Source organism: Notolepis coatsorum (assembly GCF_963971535.1).
Source record: "Notolepis coatsorum genome assembly, chromosome: 5".
NCBI classification, from domain to species: Eukaryota; Metazoa; Chordata; class Actinopteri; order Aulopiformes; family Paralepididae; genus Notolepis; species Notolepis coatsorum.
In genome coordinates this window covers 17,783,981-17,806,490 of record NC_140169.1, presented here as the reverse complement: position 1 = coordinate 17,806,490, position 22,510 = coordinate 17,783,981, and the positions used below count along the sequence as shown (strand labels likewise).

Here is a 22,510-nt window from a genome sequence, read left to right as displayed (position 1 = left end):
GCTCACACATGGCAGCCGAATGCCGCTTAAAGAAAAGGTGCACCAAGTGCGATGGAGCCCATCTGGACATACTTCACGACAGTAACAGACGGCGCCCTTCACCCGCACCATCCAGCAGCAAAGCGAGCGTCATGTACATCGATCCCGCCAGCAGCAGTGGAGCCCGAGTACTCCTAAAAGTAGTGCGTGTGACACTAAGCTACCAGAATAAAGTCCTGGACACTTACGCCGTCCTCGATGACGGGTCAGAGAAGACCCTTCTGCTCGCCTCCGCTGCGGCCCAGCTAGGGCTGCGGGGAAGCGAAACCCAAATGACAATTCGGACAATAAGACGAGATTTGAAGACGATAAAGGGCGAGAATGTCTCATTCTCTATCGCAGCAAGCGGCCAGCCTGAGCGACGGTACCAGATTACAGACGCTTTCACCAGCCAAGAAATAGGACTGTCGCGGTACACATACCCCGTCGCCAAGCTGATGGAGAAATATGCACATCTGCGCAAGTTACCGATCCCGCTCATAGACAATGCTATGCCGACCCTGTTGATAGGCTCCGACCATGCAGACCTCATTGTCCCGATAGACCGGGTTCATACCGGACCCCGAGGCTGTCCTGCAGCAGTCGAGACCCGTTTGGGATGGACTCTCCAAGGCCCGCTCGCCAAATCTCTCAACCGAAGTACAGCCACTAGATGTCTCCACTCCCGAGTCACAGAGGGAGAAACCGCACTCCTGCAACACGTAGAGCGGTTATGGACCTTGGAACAAATGCCCTTTAAGAACGGAAAGAAAAACATTCGCTCTAAAGATGACATTTACGCCATTCACCTCCTCGAGACAGGGACCAAGAGTGTCCCGGTCAACGGCGTGTTGAGATACGCCACGCCACTCCTGCGGCGAGAAGGAATGCCTACTTTCCACGCCAAGACAGACGCCACAGAACGGTACCTGCTGAACACGGAGCGGCGCCTAGCCAAGAACCCCGCCCAAGAGAGTGTATACCGCGCTGAGATTGAGAAGCTCATCACAGCGGGACACGTCACAAAGATGGACATTAAAGAGGCTGACCAGACCACTGAATCGTGGTACGTGCCTCACCACAAGGTCCATCACAACGGTAAAGACCGCATAGTATTTAACTGCAGCTACCAGATCGGATCCCAAAATCCGAATAAAGAGTTACTGCCCGGTCCCACACTCGGCCCCTCCCTACTCGGCGTTCTACTCCGCTTCCGCCAGGAAAAGGTGGCCATCAGCGGGGACATTAAAGGAATGTTCCTGCAGGTGAGATTAGTAGAGGAGGACAAGCCCCTGTTACGGTTCCTATGGAGAGAGAAGCCAGGAGATGAGCACCCAGCCATCTACCAATGGGAAGTCCTCCCCTTCGGAACGACGTGCAGCCCCTGCTGTGCTACATTTGCACTACAGAAACATGTAGCAGAGGACCCAGCAGCGGACGAAGAGGTCCGACACAGCGTAAAGAACAGCTTCTACGTAGACAACTGTCTACAAAGCCTTTCAACCCAGGAAGAAGCCGAGGCTCTCCTGATTAAACTCCGCGCCTCATTGATCAAAGGCGGCTTTGATCTCAGGCAGTGGGCCAGCAGCGATCCGCAAGTACTGCGCAGCCTCTCCTCCGAGGACAAGGCAGCCAGCAGCGAGACCTGGATGGCTACAATCCCGGGAGAAGCCCAGGAGATGACCCTGGGATTGGTGTGGCGATTCAAAACAGATTCGCTTCACTACAGACACAAGCCCCTGACTACGGAGCAGGGAAGGCCGGCGGCGGCGCCGACCACCAGACGGAGTGTGTACACAACACTCGCCCGACAATATGACCCGCTAGGATGTATTCTACCGTACACCACCAGGGCAAAAATGATTGTACGAGCATTGTGGGACAAGGACCAGGGCTGGGACGACCCCATTCCCGCACACCTTGCATCCACCTGGAGAGAGTGGGAGATGGAGCTCCACTCACTCCCAGGCGTTAATATGCGCCGAAGCTACTTCCCACCCACGGTGAGGCCAGAGACATGTAAAATGGACTTACACGTCTTCAGTGACGCCTCAGAGGTCGCATACGGATCAGTAGCCTACTTGCGGGCCCAAGAAGAGGGGGGAGAGATCTACACAGCATTTGTCCTCGCCCGCTCGAGAATAGCCCCACGCAAGCAACAATCTATCCCACGCCTAGAGCTCTGCGCAGCCCTAGCCGGAGCGCACCTAGCCACGCTCATCCAACGTGAGCTCACCATACCGGTGTCTAGAACAATCCTGTGGTCAGATTCCACGACAGTACTCGCCTGGATCAAATCGGACTCATGCAAGTACAAAGTCTTCGTGGGAGTCAGAGTCACCGAGATTCAAGACTTAACCGAAGAGTTAACCGGAGAAACAGAGTGGCGCTACGTTGATACAAAACAGAACCCAGCTGACGTCATCACCCGGGGAATGCCCCTAGATGACCTCACCCGTCGCAATGTCTACAGTGACGGCCCAGCATTCCTAAAGCTCCCGGAAGGAGAGTGGCCCACGCCTATCCCGAGGGAAGCCAGTCAGGAGGAGGCTGAGAATAAGAAGCCTGTGTTCTGTGGATTGAGCACTGTTATCTCCGCAGACCCCAACATAGAGAGTGCACAACAAAGGACATTCCTACTGCACTACCTACCGTCTCTACAGACCCGCCAGAAGTGGGTAAAGGAGAGAGACAATTTGACAGAAGAAACAGTCGTCATGATTATTGATCAATCACTGCCCAGAGCTATGTGGCCGGCCGGCCGCGTAAGCAAAGTGATCACCGGTGCCGACGGCAAGGTCCGAGCAGCTGAAGTGCTTGTCCAGGGTCGCACTTACACCCGTCCCGTGGCGAGGCTCATAGAACTGCCCCGACTCCCAGACACAATCGATGATGACCATGACTAGGGGTGGACGGTATAAACGGTATACGGTATAAACGGTATGAATTTGCTCTACGGTATGGATTTTGACTATACCGTCTAAACCGGTAGTGCAGCTCTAAAATACCAATGACGTCATGTAACCACAGCGCGACTATTTCACTCGCATTTGCCCCTAAAAATAGATAGAATTAGTCATAGATAATAGATATGTGCGAACTGGAAAAAGTTATTTAGGAGGCTTCGCGCAGTGGGCGTGCCAGCCCCTACCGCACGCATGTAAACACGGATCTAGTAGTCTAGTGGGACGGGACACGGGAGCTCAGCTGTCGGCGGCGTCTCCCTGAGCTAACGTTAGCTTAGCTACCGTTACAAAATGACCCAGTCAACTATTCACTTTTAGTTTAATACATGATGAGGCATTGTCTAACCGAACGGTATCTAGTCGGCCAGCTACCGATAGCTCCTGACATCAACAAACGCTCCACAAAGTCTAGTAGAGAGAGACGTGTGTGTGCTACCTGTTAGCCGTTAGCTCACGTTAACGCGAGTTAGTTCACCGTTCAAAACGAAATGTCCCATTGAACTAAATAATTCACTGAGGCGTTGTATTAACGTTATATATCCGGCTTAGCCGGATAGCTCCTGATATCAATGTCTTATAACACTGATTCGATGCGTATTCGAGCTGAGGGCTTGCTAACGTTATTCCAATATAATAGGGTCCAGGTGCAGCGCCGGAGAATCCTGGCCGTAGCTCTGCTCGAGGCTACTGAGTATAGGTCCAGGTGCAGCTCCGGGGAAACCTGGCCGTAGCTGGAGGCTACTAGAGTACACACAGACAGTGGAGCTTGTTGCGTGGTGGCGATGTCTCGCAGATAATACAAGTACAAGTCTAATTATATAATATATATATTTTATAAAAAAAAATAAAAAATTATATAAAATAAAAAAAAAATTTTTATCAAAAACGATTATACCGTGATATATACCGTTACCGTCTATGCTTCAAATTATACCGTGATATAAATTTTAGACCATACCGTCCACCCCTAACCATGACCCTATAACCCTATGACTTTGTGAAGTTGACTGACCCCTACAGCAAACCCTTATGTGTAACTAGACAACGCGATTAATCTGTCTCTGCTTAACTGATTAGGTCTGGGACCAATCAGGGGGTGGCTGTTGTGAAGGGCCAGATTAAACCGAATATATATATTTATTATATATATATATTTAATTGTATTTGTATATTCTCTAATATTCCCTGATATCCCTTGTATATTCCTTGTACAATATGCATTGAATATCCATTCTAGCCTACTGAACATCCCATAATAGTCTCCATTCTACTATTGGTCGAGACCTTGGTGCCAGGCTGCCATACCCCCCAGACCCAGTTCAAACGTACCGCTCAACATGTACGAACAAGTCCTAGTTCCGCGTAGGAATCTGGCTACCGCACCACTAACGGTACTATTTGTTCATAGTGCGTATATATACTGCGCTACTAAAGTAGGACTTCCTTTTTAGTCCAGTTTCTTACCCTCCAATAGAGTGACAGACGTAAAGCCTCCCCGCGACGCCACGTGTGGGAGTAAGGCCAAGTTCGGCCTACCATCGGTATTGAGACATCGTGTATATTAATATTTGAATAGTCATATTTGGCACTATATCGTCGAGTTGGACGTAGTCTATTAAGCTAATAATAGTCTATTCATATGTAGTGCTTCGTGCGGTGAGAATACTATCGTAGTCAGTACCCCATCGTTTCGGGCAGAGAACTGGCTGCTTATCCAGGGTGGCCGACCCCATGTGAGGCTGCACCCGAGGAGCCCCAGAGCCGACGAGCGAGTGGACCTGCATACCGGATTATTCTACCGACGACAGCCCGCCTTCCCAGGCACGGATTATGCTTTGTATACAGTGATTATTCTATGGATAAAGACCAACACTGCCGTGTGTTGGAAACCCCCCCCCCGGAGAGGACGACAGGTGAGGAGACGCTCTACACGACGAGGTCGCTTCACGTCTCTCCATCGTGGACCGAAGGAAGCCGGCCCACAGAGAGTCCAACTGCTTTCATCTGTGGATCGAGGATCGCTGAGGCACCGAGCCGCACAACCGTGGGTTCTCCCAGGATACCCTCGGCCAGACGGATACAGCCAGACTCTACCCCCCCCCCCCTTCTCCAGTTGTCTTACAAGCGACCGGAATTCCCCCCTAGTGTATCCAGTTCTATAATCATTAAAGTATCATTGCTATTATTCCTTAACTATTCCAGGTCGTATATGTACCACCTGCGCCTTCAGAGATTGGACATTCTCTATTGATATACCGACGAATACTCTTGCCATAAAAGTGCATACTAATTCCCATTCATAAATGTGATTGATTTGATTAAGTGCTTGCTCTACACGCCATCGCTGTGTAGAAATAAAGACCTATTTCTAATTCGTACATTTGTGTTGGATCCGTTTCATCTACGTGACAGTGTTCATCATAATATATTTATGCCGAGTACTGGGTGGCCGAATATTAAGTACAAAGGTAGTGGTAGTAAGTATCATATCTAGTAATACAGTCAGGGAATTGTACCCCTCAGTTACAGATTGATTTAAATTTCTACTTCCTTCCCACTGACTGCAGCGTTCACTCTCACACTGTCCGACACTGGCGTACCCACAAACACACACACACACACACACACACACACGCTGCGCACACACACACACACACACACACTCCTGTCTGCAACAGCGGGGGAGTCAGACTGAGAGAGAAGCAGCGCTGTTTTAAGTGAGCATGGTCTATTGAATTGATTGATTGGTTGATTGCTAATTTTATTACTGTACGCTTGGTTTCCAACTGGTTAAGTTTAGGCCCTCTACACTAGGTTTAAAAAAATAAATAAAAGAATAGGGCGAAGAAAACGTTTTTTTCCTATTAAATTTGTTTTACCTACTTTATATAGAAGCATCTAAGAATGAAGTTCTATGGAAAGTAGGTCTGCATTCCCTTAACAATTGTGTGTATTGAGCCGTACTGTATTGTACCCATTCTGCATCTGGTAATAAAATTTTCAATCAATCATTCCAATTAGGCCTGCCACGATAACAAATTTTGCTGGGCAATTAATTGCCCCCGAAAATATCGCGATAAGCGATATTATTGCGACCGGTTAGAGAATTTTTTTTGGAGAAATTTATTTCCCAAAACTTTTATTTTGAAGCCCACCGCTCCGTCTTTTCCGGTGTTTTAGACTTTTATTTTGAAGCCCACCGACCGGACCGGAAGTATTGTTGTTATTATCCTAGCTTGCTGATGCTGCTGGTGGACTGGGGCCAGCTAACGTTAGCTTGCTGATGCTACTACTACTTCGACATGCTGCTAATGGGCTGGGGCCAGCTAACGTTAGCTTGCTGATGCTGCTGGTAGATCGACATGCTGCTAGTGGACTGGGGCCAGCTAACGTTAGCTTGCTGATGCTACTAGTAGATCGACATGAGCTAATGATAAAACAAATGTTGAGATTGTTGGTGAACAACTAACTTTAAGTTAGTTTTAACGTTAGCTACTAACGTTAAAACGCTAACGTTACACTACAAATAACGCTACTTGGTTAAAAGGAGCAACACTATTGAGAAATGTAGTTAAGCTATGTGGTGTTGCCCCACGGAGCTCCTGTGCTGTGCTCTCTGCTCTGTAGTAAAGCCAGCGGCCCGCCTCCCAACACGGACAGTGACTGACAAGGGGCACTGGTTCCGCCTCATTAAAACAAACGCGCAAATAGCAATTAATCGCGCCCGTCAAAATCATTGCATTAATTTTAATTATCGCGGCAATTAATCGATTTATTGCTTATCGCGGCAGGCCTAATTCCAATAATACACAGTTGGATGTGTTAGTTGGTTGGATGCACTTCAAACTGCTTCCACATGAGGCAACTTCTCTCAATCATTCCAATAATACACAGTTGGATGTGTTAGTTTGGTTGGATGCACTTCAAGCTGCTTCCACATGGAGGCAACTTGTCTTTTTTGTAGTTGTGGGAACTACTTTTTCTGGCGGATGGTTTTTTCAATAAATCTTCGATTAATGTGTGTTTATTGTATAGAAATAAGGTTGGATGAATCTGGCAGTTGTATAAAAGCTTTACACCACTTGTAGTCGTGATTTGTGACCAATAAACCATGCCTAGGGGGGTCTAACGACCCTCGGCTGCGCCTCGGGCCTAACGACAACCCCTAGGCATGGTTTATTGGTCACAAACCACTCCTGCGCGTGATGTAATGCTTAAATAAAGATCTGCACACATGAGGGAGAATAGCTTATAGCAGACTTAATGATGTTACTGTAGTGGCTACAGTAAGCATTTTATATAAAAGTACCCCCTCGAATGTACAGTAAATTACCTAGTATGGTTGTCAATATTCCAATGTACAGCTTTGCTTGTACAGTGTAGGTGGTGTATATGTGTTTGAGGATGATATCCTTCAAACGGGCAATAGTGATAATATAATTTGGGCAGTGCTGAGCTGGGTTACTTTCCTCCAGTGCATTTGTCCCCCGGCCCCACCCAATGGCCCCATGCACACACACACACACCGAAGTTAAAAATAAAATAAAATTTTCGAATTCTTTTTTTTTTCAAATTTTTTATTTTATTTTTACTTCGGTGTGTGTGTGTGTGTGTGTGCATGGGGCCATTGGGTGGGGCCGGGGGACAAATACACTGGAGGAAAGTAACCCAGCTCAGCACTGCCCAAATTATATCACTATTGCCCGTTTGAAGGATATCATCCTCAAACACATATACACCACCTACACGCCTATTCTCAGTCCTTGCCACACAATGGTGGAATTAACTACCCACCCCAGTTAGGACAGCCGAATCCCATCCAATCTTTTGCCGTCGACTAAAGACGCACTTCTTCAACCATTATCTGAAATAAAAATTTTTAAATAAAATAAAAAGAATCTAACCCTAACTAACCTTACGGTCATGCACTTAATAATAACCTAATAAAATAACCTACACTGTAACACGCAACACTTGTTTTGAATATTGTTACTCAGCTGATAGAGTTGTATCCTTCCTGATGACCTGTCGTACAGAACTTCTAAGTCGCTTTGGATAAAAGCGTCCTCTAAATGACTAAATGTAAATGTGAATGTAAATGCCTTGTAGAATTCCACACATAAGAAAGAAAGATACTGGGATGAATAAACAAAATAGGAAATAAAATGTAGAAATGCATGCAATACATAAATAAATATGAATCTCCATATATGAAGTAGAACATTTAGATAAGGTGCTACTGAGATGTTTTGGTGAGTTCTTTGTTTTTTTGTGGAAGTAGCCCTTCTTAAAAATGCATGAACATTCACTGATAATTGGTCTGTAGTGGAGTCTACAAGGTCTACATTGCCGGACCATGTAGAATCCGGACCTTGTAGACTGACATAATTCTGTGCATAGTTTAGTCTACACAGGCCATATTTCAAATAATCAAAATCTTACTTCATTCATCTTAAACATTCTTGATTTGGGGGATTGGTAGTTCCCATGAAATCTGAAGTTGTTCAAACGACAACAGCGATTGTCGACAAGTCATGAAAGGGGCTACTTAATTCATTAATCCAATCCACTTTATTTATAGAGCACATTTAAAAACAACAAAGTTTACCAAAGTGCTGTACAAGTCCCACAACATAAGATAAAAATTTAATAAATTATATAAAAAAAAAATAAAAATTAATTAACTTTTGTTTTAATTCGAAGCTTCGAATTAAAATCGAAGCTCGGCCCCGAAGCTTCGATTGCCAAAAAATAATTCGAAGGTCAGCCCTCACGCTGCTGGTCCCAGGACCCGCCCACAACCGAATCACATCACATCACTCCGCCGGATCACAAGATGGCGGACAATAATCTTTAACAAGTGGATATATTGATAGTCATAACGACTAAATATCAAGCGATTCTGTCACAGCGAATGTCTTAGTCTCTTACACAATGTTGGATTGTGTAATATATGGGTCATGAATCATTGTGTAGCAAAAGAAAAATCGCGGATTGATTGATTGATTAATTTGCTATTTCTTTCTCAATTTCTACTTCCTTCTCCCTGACTGCAGCGTTCACTCTCACTGTCCGATGCTGGCGTACCCACCCACCCCCACACAAACACACACTCCTGTCTGCAATGCGGGGGAGAGTCAGACTGAGAGAGAGCTGGGTGCTGCGCTGTTCTAAGTGAGCATGGCCTATTGAGTTGATTGATTGATTGCTAATTTTATTACTGTATGCCTGGTTTCCAACTGGTTAAGTTTAGGCCCTCTACAGTAGGTTTAAAAAAATAAATAAAAAAATAGGGCGAAGAAAACTTTTTTTTCCTATAGGGCAAAGAAAACTTTTTAATTTGTTTTACCTACTTTCTATAGAAGCATCTAAGAATGAAGTTCTATAGAAAGTAGGTCTGCATCCCCTTAACAATTGTGTATTGAGCCGTACTGTATTGTACCCATTCTGCATCTGGTAATAAAATCTTCAATCAATCAATCAATCCAATAACAACCACTAACTTCATAATTAAAAACTAAAGAAAAGTTGGATGTGTTAGTTGGTTGGATGTCTTAGTTGAAAGACAGTTGGATGTGTTAGTTGGTTGGATGTCTTAGTTGAAAGGCAGTTGGATTCCAATAACACAGTTGGATGTGTTAGTTGGTTGGATGCACTTTCGAGCTGCTTCCACATGTAGGCAATTTCTCTTTTTTGTTGTTGTGGGAACTACTTTTTCTGGCGGATGGTTTTCTCAATAAATCTTCGATTAATGTGTGTTTATTGTATAGCAATAAGGTTGGATGAATGTGGCAGTTGTATAAAAGCATTACACCACTTGCAGTCGTGATTTGTGAACAATAAACCATGCCTAGGGGGGGTCTAACGACCACCCCTAGGCATGGTTTATTGTTCACAAACCACTCCTGCGCGTGATGTAATGCTTAAGTACTGTATTGTACCCATTCTGCAATCTGTTAAAGTTTTCAATCAATCAGAGAGAGAGAGAGGTAGATAGATAGAGAGAGAGAGAAGACATGTGTGGCTGCCGCCATGGCGGACATCTGTGCTCTACTGAGTGCACCTTTCTAGTCCCCAGATGAATGTGCTCTCTTGACTTTGGCACAGTAGACGCGCAACGTGTATTCTCGAGAATGATAATAATACTCTTCAGATTATATTATCGACAGACAGCGTCAATGTGAGAAACACAATCCCTCCCCCTCTCGCTCTGAAGAATATGCATATTAGATCACTCGGTGATTAACCGCGACGGGCATATAGTAAATAAGGATATAAAGCATGTTAACGACGCATTTATTTGACGCGTTGCGCGCAGAGTTTACATAGAAACAGCGCGACTCCCGAGTCCCAAGAGGAGTTATCACAGGCTGCAGAACGCAGGACTGAAGAGCTCACGTTGCGCATGTAATGACTGAAGCCGCGTTTTGATGACATCATCACAACAACATGCATTAGGTTACAGGTTGTTTCTGTTTCGGTGATATATTTTCGGTGAAAACTCTTCGGCCGAAAGGCCATTTTTGGCCGAAAACTTTCGGTGGCCGAAATTTCGGTGCATCCCTAGTTTAAACACTGGGAGCGTTGGGGCCAGCCTAATGTGGTTTGGGGGCTGCAACCGCAAATGCATGGTCCCCCCTGTTTTTTTTGCCTGGATTTAGGGACAACAAGGAGGGACTGGTCAGCAGACCTAAGAGACCGTGATGGGGTGTAGGGGTGCAGGATCTCGGTGAGGTAGAGTGGGGCCAGACCATTCATTGCTTTATAAGCAAACAGCAGGATCTTAAAATGTACCCTAAACTGCACAGGCAGCCAATGAAGGGAGGCGAGGACAGGAGTGATGCGTGTCCCTGTCAACAGCCGAGCAGCAGCGTTTGGGACCAGCTGAAGACACGACAGCGAGGCCTGGCCAACACCAGCGTAGAGCACATTACAGTAATTCAGTCGTGTTGTCACAAAGGCATGTATAACTCTCCCAAAGTCCTTAAAAGAGAGAAGAGGCTTGACCTTGGAGAGTTGCTTCAGCTGGAAGAAGCTGGACCTAACCACAGAGTTAATTTGTTTGTTCAATTTAAAATCATTGTCTATTTTCACCCCCAGGTTGGCGACTATGGGTTTGACACATGAGTCAAGGGGGCCCATGTCTGGAGGTGCGGTACCAGGCCCGCTTGGTCCAAATATAATGACCTCGGTTTTCAGAGCCAGCCAAGCTTTTATGTCACTGAGACAGTCTAACAGGGGTTTTAGAGTGTTGGGGTCGTCACACTTTAAAAAGGCAGGTATAATTGTTGTCTGCATAAAAATGGAATGAGATGCCATGGTTCTTGATAATAGACCCTAAGGGGAGCAGATACAGAGGGGCGCCAGGATGGAACCTTGAGGTACACCACAGGGGAGCATATCATAGCAAATTACATTATAGAAATTTAGTTCCAAACTCCAAAGACTAATTTTGTTTGGATGGGAGACATCCCATGAGTGTTTATGATCACAGTAACACTGGAACCCTGACAACTTGAGCAGTATCACTCCGTCTTGTTACATTTAATTAACCAATTCAAGTTAGGAAAGTAATGTTTTAAGTCAAGCCTGATGTTGCCTTGCACAAAAGAATGATCCCAATCTCTTCTACAGTGAGGCAGTTTATTAATTGAACAATGGGTATCGGATCGGTACTCGGTATCGGCGGATACCCAAAGCCCAGGTATCGGTATCGGGACTGAAAAAGTTGGATCGGTGCATCCCTAGTATCAGCCCTTAGCTACACATACAACCACATTTGAATCTCATATGTATAATTTAATTGGTGGATTCATATAATGGAATTAAAGTGCAAGTGTGTGTATGCATGCGGTGCAAGTGTGTGTGTGCGTGTGTGTGCGTGTGTGTGTGTGCATGCCTGCAAAGCAACTGAACAATAAAAGTGAAGCTTCCTTTGCAGGTCATATGCAAGATCCAGCTATTTGCATAGTGTATAATCAGATTCTGTGTCTATAATTCTACGAGCGTACCTCCCAGCGGTCTTGTGCGTGTGTGTAAATCTGGAGCGGTGTGTCACGGCTGTCCAGCAGCACCCAGAGTCTGCTTTGGGGGTCAAAGGTCAAGTCCAGGAGACAGTGGGGCAGGCTCAATCTGCTGCAGGGGACAAGCCTCTCCTCGCCCTCCTGGTCCGGACCAAAGAACTGCACCACAGGAACCCTAAAGACAAAGGGTGATTGATCGATTGATTGATTTTTGAAGACAGGACAGAAAATAAAGTCTATTCTAATGAACGGCAGTGTAGGACATGGGGACATAAATAAAACCATCATGTATTGAATGACTGACTGAAGGGAGACAGAAAGTCAGCAGAAAACCTCATAACTATTCCAAGAGTGGACATACAGGTGAAAGTGTGCCAATGAATAAAGTCTATGTAAGGATAGAGAAGACCACATAAGACAACACTGTGATGACTATATGAGCATTGTTTATTGAATGATCCCCATTAACTGAAAACACTGCAGTCAGCTAGTCTTCCTGGGGTTCACACAAATAAATACACATAAGCCAATAACGACATTAAGATTAAATAAAAAAACAGGTTCAATAATGAAAATGAGATCACAAGAACACAAAGATCATAGTCAGCTATAGTGTCCGACCTCAACCACGGTGGAACATATCCACAGATCATTAAAGAGGACATATAGTAAGAATTCAATATCATATAAAAAGGTGGGCGGCTAGGTGGTGCAGTGGGCAAGGCACTCACCACCAATGCTGGAGACGCTGGGTTCGAGCCCAGCTCTCCACATTGTTTTCAGTTTGGCTGGTCGTCCGTACTAATACAATTGGCAGTATTAGGGGGAGGGAAAACTGAGGGGTGGGGATCGGACGTTGTGGACAGCGACTCCTACAGGTTGGTTGGTGCGCCTGCGCAGTAGAATCAAGAAGCGATGGGGGCGGCGTCCCTCCAAAGCGCAGACCCCTGACGCTGAAAGATCGCGCCGCGCAGGTGAAAAGATGCGACGGCTGCTACCTCGAGTATCGGAGGGGACTCGTGCCATGTATGGCTTCATCCACATTGCAGCCGGCTTGTGGGAGGCAAGAAACAGCGTTCGAGACAGGGGAGGGTTGAATTGGACGAAACAAAATTGGGATGGGAGAAAAATAGAAAATGAGAAAAAAAGTGGATCAAAAAAAATATATCATATAAAAAGGCTCCACAGAGAGGTTCTCTTTTTTATTTTTTTATCTACTTTTTCTCCTCTTTTGTCAATTTTTCTCCCATCCCAATTCCACAGTGCCAATTCTCCCCTCCCCCGTCTTGAATGTTGCTTGCATATGCCCCCCACTGGCCGGTTGTAGGGAGGATAGAAGCCTTGCATCACGTGTCCCCTCCGGTACACGAGGAGGCAGCCTGTCACATCTTTTCACCTGCCAGCGCGGACTCTCATTGGCGAGGTGTAACGTGTGGGAGGCTCACACTACCCCCTCCATTTCCTGTCTCTGCTGTGCAGGCGTCCCCAACCAACCTGTAGGAGTCGCTGTCCACAACGTCCAGATTACCACCCCATCGACTTCCACCCACTAACTCTGCCAATTGAGTTAGTATGACGGCTGGCCCAAGCCGGAGGCAGCGCCGACAGCCGGAGTCGAACCCGGTGTCTCTTGCGTTGGTGACGAGCGCAATATCCGCTGCGCCACCCAGCTGCCCAGAGAGAAGGTTTTCATAAGAACAGCAGTATATTAGTGGCTACCTTTTGCCTGACATTATGCAGGCAGTCTGTAGCACAACTTGTATCACTATATGCATACACTCTCAATGACCTACATAGAAAGTGTCACCTATGTGCTATCTATAGGCGTTTGACCTTCCATACCAACCTATATTAGATTCCAGCATGCATACACCAGAGACGCAATGTACCGATGTAAAGCATTAATAGCTTCATACTAACCTAGCTATGGGATAGAAAATGAAATAGCAATGCAAATCTATACAGTCTAATAGTTAGTAACTTGGGACTAATATATCTACAGTCAAATAGTTAGTAACTTGGAGGTACTGATATATTCACAGTCTAATAGTTAGTAACTGGGAGGAACTGATATATCCATACAGTCCAATAGTAACTTGGAGGGACTAATATATCTACAGTCAAATAGTTAGTAACTTGGAGGTACTGATATATCCATACACTCTAATAGTTAGTAACTTGGAGGGACTAATATATCTACAGTCAAATAGTTAGTAACTTGGAGGTACTGATATATTCACAGTCTAATAGTTAGTAACTGGGAGGAACTGATATATCCATACAGTCCAATAGTAACTTGGAGGGACTAATATATCTACAGTCAAATAGTTAGTAACTTGGAGGGACTAATATATCTACAGTCAAATAGTTAGTAACTAGGAGGAACTGATATATCCAGTCTAATAGTTAGTAACTGGGAGGAACTGATATATCTAGTATAATAGTTAGTAACTGGGAGGAACTGATATATCCAGTCTAATAGTAACTTGGAGGAACTGATATATCCAGTCTAATAGTAACTTGGAGGAACTGATATAAGTCATGGTGACCAAATGCGTCCACATTTTTATAGGATTCTATCACATTTTCATAACAATAGCGAATATAACTTACCCTGCGCCGTTTTCATTGAGGTTTCTTACAAATGAACTATTTTTATTTGTCCTTTATATGCGGATAACATTCAAATCTTGAATTGTACCATTATGTTCCCGTTTAGACAACAAACATAATGCTAATGATGCACTTTTGTTAAGATAATTGGGTGACCATTCTCGATCACTGTACTCGGGTCCCATTAATAGTTTAACGCTGTTCAGATCGCGTTTTCCTAATCTGGTGCTGACCAGTGACCTGTGACCTGTGCTAAAGGTCTTGGGAATTGTATTCATGTTGTAGTCCTAAAATGTTCACCTTTTAATTTTAAACCAATGCTGCCATCTACTGACAACAGAAAGTGTTGTGTATAGTCAACTTGAGAGGCTACCCGCACTTCCATAAACACCGTCGCCCAAAACACATTCTAGAGATTCCCACTTTTTACTGGTACATAGGTTCATATCTAATGGTCTTTAGATGACTAAATATAGATGAATACTCATGAAATTTGATATATATATTCTAAAATAAGTATAATTTCACTTCATCTACCCGTCGACATGAAATTCCCAAATGCTGACGGTAAAAAAAGCCTGGATGTCGCGCAAAATGGGGCGTGACCGAATTTGGTCCCAGACAATAAGAGTGACTGAGATTGGTCTACGTTCCGTTATATGCTCATCTCAGTGAAGGGAATAGAATGAGGGCAAAAGAGAGAGACATTGTCCTGTAAAGGTAATTCATTTGACAACGCCCTCTTTTCTTGATCCTCCTATCACAACCATTGCTTCCCTCAGACAGGGTTTGTGATGGGTCAACTGAAATGCTTTTTACTAGTTTTTCCTCTTCATTTATTTTATATAAAAGTCATTTTTTCAAATTCTTCTTTTCTGAATCAGAAAATGTAGCCATTGTTCTTTACTAAATGTGAAGTGCTTTGTAGCAAACGGAACCAGTTGGAAGCTACGTCTATGTGGCACCACATCATTGATGAACAGACCTCTCACACTGTACAGCGATGTGACGAGCATCAGGGGAGCTGGCGATGCGACTCACTGCAGACCTCTACAGAACAACGACAGAGAGGTGGAGATATCACTTCAAAACAGCCATTAGTGCACTACTGTTACTGTAGGTAGCAGGACTAGTCATTACAGAACAGAGGCATCACTGTCCCTTGTAACAAGAGCTGCTCCCTGGACAGGTTCATACAAAATAATAATGAACACAAACACAACTCCAATGTCTAAATAATATAATTATGTATGATGAACATGAATTGGATTATCTAACTGACTTTTGACACCTAAAACAGTATTAGAAAAAAAGTACTTTGTGACCAAAACAAAATGTCTGAAAACGGAATCTGATGTGCGCGTGTATGTATGTATGCGTGTGTGTACATACATATATGAACACACTAACACACCCTTCCTGGACTATATACTCAAAATTGTGAGCATGACACTTTATATATATATATATATATATAGACCCTTTCACTACAGAAGGTTAACCATTTCACTACCACACTAGACAATAACCGTCTGTAGTATGGTAGTGAAAGGGTTAACCTTCTGTAGTGTGGTAGTGAAAGGGTTAACCATTTGTCGTGTGGCAGTGAAAGGGTTAACCTTCTGTATTGTCGCAGTGGAAGGGTTAACCATTTGGTAGTGTGGTAGTGAAAGGGTTAAATGTCCAAATCAGGGCCGCTAAAGAGCCATATATATATGTAACACATTATATTTACACATAACGTAGTAAATGCTGCGTCACAAAAGGGTTAGACGTACGTAGTACCTACTTACTAGTCTTCAATAACGTTTGGTTGGTAATACATTTTGTGAATACATTTGTTGAAACAACATCTTTGTTGACAGACGGCTCCTTCTTATCAACACTGCTATCTAATGACATGTGTAACATTGTGTAAGTAACTTGAGTTCCGCTGGGAAAGACTGTTCATCACTGCATACAACTTGGTTCAATCCAAAAGCCCATTCGGAAACTTTGTATTATGAAATAAGACATTCAGGGATGTCTGGTCACGGTACTATTCTCCCTGTGGCGCATGTGATTTAGGAATATAAACAAACACAACAGCGACCCGGGAGGATATCAAAGTGACTATGGGAGGCTGTTGTTGTCAAAAAGGGTAACGTGATTAACCGTTACGATTTTAGAAGTGTTAATATTGACAGCCCAATTTCTTTTTATATAAAAAATGCATGTGGTTAAGTTTGTATGTTTGAAATAGACATTTGAAAACTCTGTAATCTCTGCATTGTCCTTGATAACCAAGCAAGTAGACTCATGACACCATTTATTTATTATATCGCAATCACAATATTGTCCACAATAATGGCAATCGCACCCTTTCACCAAATCGTGCAGCCCCAATTAGCGCCATAAGGGGACATGGATGTTTTCCCCAGGTGATTATAATTACATGATGAAAAGTGCTATACTGTAAGTTTCTTTGACACTAAAGCCCAATATTTAAACAGATATGATTGTTGTTAGTAACCTGTTCATGAACTAATTACATTTAGGTAATTATGTAATTATGTGTGAATAACCTTCAAATTGTTGTTATAATTGGTGGAAATATTATATTGTTATGATGACTTACATTCTCTTGCTCTTCCTCTGAGAGCTGGTGGTAATAATCTTTTTTTTTTATCCACTTTTTATCCCATTTTCTATATTTTCTCCCATCCCAATTTCGTATCATCCAATTCAACCCTCCCCTGTCACGAACGCTGTTTCTTGCCTCCCACAAGCCGGCTGCAATGTGGACTAAGTCATACATAGCACAAGTCCCCTCCGGTACTTGAGGTAACAGCAGTCGCATCTTTTCACCTGCGCAGCTCAATCTCTCAGTGGCGAGGAGTAACGCGTGGGAGGCTCACGCTGCCCCCGACACTTCCTGATTCTACTGCGCAGGCGCACCAACCGACCTGTAGGAGTCGCTGTCCACAACGCCCGATCCCCACCCATCAGTTTCCCACCCCCTAATACGGCCAATGTGTATTAGTACGGACGACCAGCTAAACTGAAAGCAAATGTGGAGCGCTGGGCTCGAACAGGCAAGCCCAGCGTCTCCAGATTGCGTGGCGAGCGCCTTGCCCACTACGCCACGTAGCCGCCCATAGCTGGTGGTAATATTCTATCGTTACCTTTTCTTCCTGAGCGCTGGTGGTAATATTCTATAGTTACCTTCTCTTCGTCCTCTGGTGGTAATATTCTATGGTTACCTTCTCATCGTCCTCTGAGCTCTGGTGGTAATATTCTATGGGTACCTTCTCTTAGTTGAGAGCTGGTGGTAATATTCTATGGGTACCTTCTCTTCTTCCTCTGGTGGTAATATTCTATGGGTACCTTCTCTTCTTCCTCTGGTGGTAATATTCTATGGGTACCTTCTCTTCGTCCTCCGAGCTCTGGTGGTAATATTCTATAGTTACCTTCTCTTCTTCCTCTGGTGGTAATATTCTATGGGTACCTTCTCTTCTTCCTCTGGTGGTAATATTCTATGGGTACCTTCTCTTCGTCCTCTGAGCTCTGGTGGTAATATTCTATGGGTCCCTTCTCTTCGTCCTCTGAGAGCTGGTGGTAATATTCTATGGGTACCTTCTCTTCTTCCTCTGGTGGTAATATTCTATGGGTACCTTCTCTTCGTCCTCTGGTGGTAATATTCTATGGGTACCTTCTCTTCGTCCTCTGAGAGCTGGTGGTAATATTCTATGGGTACCTTCTCTTCTTCCTCTGGTGGTAATATTCTATGGGTACCTTCTCTTCGTCCTCTGGTGGTAATATTCTATGGGTACCTTCTCTTCGTCCTCTGAGAGCTGGTGGTAATATTCTATGGGTACCTTCTCTTCTTCCTCTGGTGGTAATATTCTATGGGTACCTTCTCTTCTTCCTCTGAGAGCTGGTGGTAATATTCTATGGGTACCTTCTCTTCTTCCTCTGGTGGTAATATTCTATGGGTACCTTCTCTTCGTCCTCTGAGAGCTGGTGGTAATATTCTATAGTTACCTTCTCTTCTTCCTCTGGTGGTAATATTCTATGGTTACCTTCTCTTCTTCCTCTGGTGGTAATATTCTATGGGTACCTTCTCTTCTTCCTCTGGTGGTAATATTCTATGGTTACCTTCTCTTCTTCCTCTGAGCTCTGGTGGTAATATTCTTTTTTTGTATCCACTTTTTCTCCTTATTTTTCTATTTTTCTCCCATCCCAATTTCGCTGTTTCCAATTCTCCCCTCCCCGGTCTTGAACGTTGCTCGCATATGCCCCCCACAGGTCGGCCGTAGGGAGGATAGAAGCCTTGCATCACATGTCCCCTCCGGTACACGAAGAGGCAGCCTGTCACATCTTTTCACCTGCCAGCGCAGACTCTCATTGGCGAGGTGTAACGTGTGGGAGGCTCACACTACTAGGGATGGGTACCCTTCACATTTGAACCGATACCGGTACCTGTGAATCGATACCGGTACCCAACGGTACCTTTTTTCGGTACTAAAAAAAAAAAAAAAAAAATTATAATTATTTTTTTTTTTTTTACTTTTTTCTTTTCATGTCAACGTTCACACGCACAATATATGCTTACCTAGGATTTGACTTGATTCAACAACAAAGCAGTCGGAGCAATGACAAGCCGAAAACTGTCGAAATTTAATTTACCTACCTCAGTCGTAAAAAAAAAATCCAAACTTCAAATAACTACAATTTCGACAGTTTTCGGCTTGTCATTGCTCCGACTGCTTTGTTGTTGAATCAAGTCAAATCCTAGGTAAGCATATTGTGCGTGTGAACGTTGACATGAAAAAAAAAAGTTAAAAAAAAAAGATTTTTTTTTTTTTTTTCGGTTTCTCACTTGATTCGATACTCGGTAGTACCGACGTGTTTCGGTTCGGTACCTCAAAAGTACCGAATTCGGTACCCATCCCTACACACTACCCCCGCCATTTCCTGTCTCTGCTGTGCAGGCGTCCCCCAACCGACCTGTAGGAGTCGCTGTCCACAACGTCCAGATTACCACCCATTGACTTCCACCCGCTGGCTCTGCCAATTGAGCCAGTATGACGGCCGGCCCAAGCCGGAGGCAACGCCGACAGCCGGATTTGAACCCGGTGTCTCTTGCGTTGGTGACAAGAGCAATGTCCGCTGCGCCACCCAGCCGCCCGCTGGTGGTAATATTCTATGGTTACCTTCTCTTCGTCCTCTGGTGGTAATATTCTATGGTTACCTTCTCTTCTTCCTCTGGTGGTAATATTCTATGGTTACCTTCTCTTCGTCCTCTGGTGGTAATATTCTATGGTTACCTTCTCTTCTTCCTCTGGTGGTAATATTCTATGGTTACCTTCTCTTCTTCCTCCGAGCTCTGGTGGTAATATTCTATGGTTACCTTCTCTTCTTCCTCTGGTGGTAATATTCTATGGTTACCTTCTCTTCTTCCTCTGGTGGTAATATTCTATGGTTACCTTCTCTTCTTCCTCCGAGCTCTGGTGGTAATATTCTATGGTTACCTTCTCTTCGTCCTCTGGTGGTAATATTCTATGGTTACCTTCTCTTCGTCCTCTGGTGGTAATATTCTATGGTTACCTTCTCTTCTTCCTCCGAGCTCTGGTGGTAATATTCTATGGTTACCTTCTCTTCGTCCTCTGAGCTCTGGTCTCTCAGCTCGTTCAGGTCCCAGCTCTGCAGCTTCTGGCCAGACTCATATTCCCATAGCTTCATAGTTCCATCCTGACAAACATACAAGGATGAATACATGCAGGTAGCGGAGATAAATATTATACTACAGTATACTATATACATTACAGTATAGGTGGGGAAATTGTGGTTTTGCACATTTCCTAGTAAATGTGTACATTCCCCGTCAGGTTTTTGATTAGATTAGATTCAAATGTAGTCATTATACAGCACAAGCACAGTACAATGAAAAGACGCTTGGCATCTAACTAGAGAGAAAATGTAACAGTAAAGTGCAATAGTAATATACAATGTACAGGTGATTAAACTGGGTATAAAATATATAAATTAGTACTACTGAGTAATAGTGCTCATCAGATGTATGTACAGAGTTGTCATATTTATATGTACAGTGATACAGGTATAAAGACACTATGGTAGTAAGTCATACTGGCCATCAGTGTAACTAGTAAGAGTAGGTAAGGGATATGTACAGATATAGATAGTGTGTCGGGTTTTGGTGAATAATTGAAACAGATTAGGATATCAACCCACCAAGTGTTGTATTTTCTACATTAGGTTAGGGTTTGGACTGAGTGAGGTTAATGTAAACAACTACATGTAGAACACTGTGGTGGAGGAGGTATAAGACAAGCCTCACATACCATCCTTATTAGGCCTGAGATTTTACAGTGAACACTTATAATATTTTATTATTATAATTATTATTCTTTTTTTATTTACCTTACCTTACTGGAGGCCTGTCTAACCCCAACTACACGTGGTGGTGGTTGATCTAATCTGGATGGACGCGTGGCTACGGCGTGTTTTCCACCACATTAACCTAGACTTGCTGAATGGACATATTTCCCAGGAAATGTGCCAACATGTACCGTTGACACATACACACATACATGCAGTTAACTGGGCGAGGGCAACAAATAACAAGCCTTCCCAGTTTTCTCTCAACTCTACTGGTCAGGGAGAGTGTCAATGTCAACTGTTTTAGTACAGCACAGTAGCTCAGTTCCAGTGTAAAAACAATAACACATGCATGCAAACATACAGGCCATAAACCATCACAATAATGACGTGACTACGACCACACTTTATACCTGTGTATCACTGTACTTTTTGGCATCATAACTCTGTACGTACATCTAATTAGCACTAGTAGTACTAAATGTATATATTTTATACACAGTCTAATCACCTGTATATTGTATATTACTATTGCACTTTACTGTATCATTTCCACTCTGGTTGGATGCCAAACTTATTTTCGTTGTATTGTATCCAAAGCAATTCATTTGAATCTAATCTAAAAGGAAATGGAAGCAGATTAATGTGAGTAAAGTAAAGTGAATACATAACCGTTTAAACAGTGAGTGAGTGAGTGAGTGAGTGAGTGAAGCACATACCCCGGATCCTGAGAGAAGCCACTGTGAATGTCCCGATGGAACCAACAAAGCACTCACAAACCTGGGAGAAGACACAGGGTGAACACCAACCGTTTTATAGTCACTGTAAGATTTCATCTTTTAGTTAAGTCTTCAGACACAGAAAGGCGATTCCATATTGACGTTTCAATGAGTATTTCCACAGATATGTTTCTTGGCTGAGAGTGACAAGGCCCTTCGAAACAACATTTAGAGCATGTGACACTAAGAAGCCAGATAGATATTTAAATTATTAAAAGGTATACTATACAATTGGGGGAGGGGGGTAGTTACATTTGCATAAGCTGTAATTAGTGTACAAAACACATTTACTATACATGTAATCCTTAGAATTATTGTCTTCATGTCATAAATCAAAATAATTTTGAGGCAACATGAACCAAATGTAAGCCTTCTAATTTTGAGGCAACATGAACCAAATGTAAGCCTTCTTTTGAATGTTTGTAAATACAATTGTGAGCCCTGCCCAGCGTTTCCGTTAGCCGGTAATTACCGGTATTTGACCGGCAAAATCTGTTGAAGTCCGACATATTTAATCTCTCCGGTCATAGTGTCCGGTGAAAATAGTTCCCTCTGGGCACAGTTTGATTATTTGAATTGTATTTGGATGGGCTGGAGTTGGGTGGCCTATGCGATGAACGAAACAATCATTGCGTTTGTTGTCGTTGCTTCGCCAAGCAGCCGGTCTGGTAATGACGACGCTGTGTCAGCGAGAGCTTGCTGCTGGATTTGCGGAAGGCATGCAGCTGCA

General features: G+C 43.9%; 2 protein-coding genes across 10 annotated transcripts in view; one reads left to right on the top strand and one right to left on the bottom strand.

Moving 5' to 3' along the window:
- The window catches only part of pde9aa (phosphodiesterase 9aa), a 210,723-nt gene extending 201,553 nt beyond the window's left edge, over positions 1 to 9,170 (top strand). For 7 of the 8 annotated variants that reach the window (XM_084315192.1, XM_084315187.1, XM_084315184.1 and 4 more), the window contains one exon: positions 9,041 to 9,170. In XM_084315192.1, the coding sequence (XP_084171318.1) occupies positions 9,041 to 9,130 (90 nt within the window). In that variant the 3' untranslated portion in view covers positions 9,131 to 9,170. The remainder of the gene's footprint in view (positions 1 to 9,040) is intronic. The other variant, XM_084315190.1, reaches the window with a different exon arrangement.
- Positions 1 to 22,510, bottom strand: part of wdr4 (WD repeat domain 4) — a 54,053-nt gene that overhangs the window by 24,693 nt on the left and 6,850 nt on the right. For both annotated transcript variants that reach the window (XM_084315196.1, XM_084315197.1), the window contains exons 6-9: positions 21,721 to 21,781; positions 20,255 to 20,353; positions 15,606 to 15,670; positions 11,996 to 12,182 (exon numbers count right to left, since the gene is read on the bottom strand). In XM_084315196.1, the coding sequence (XP_084171322.1) occupies positions 11,996 to 12,182; positions 15,606 to 15,670; positions 20,255 to 20,353; positions 21,721 to 21,781 (412 nt within the window). The remainder of the gene's footprint in view (positions 1 to 11,995; positions 12,183 to 15,605; positions 15,671 to 20,254; positions 20,354 to 21,720; positions 21,782 to 22,510) is intronic.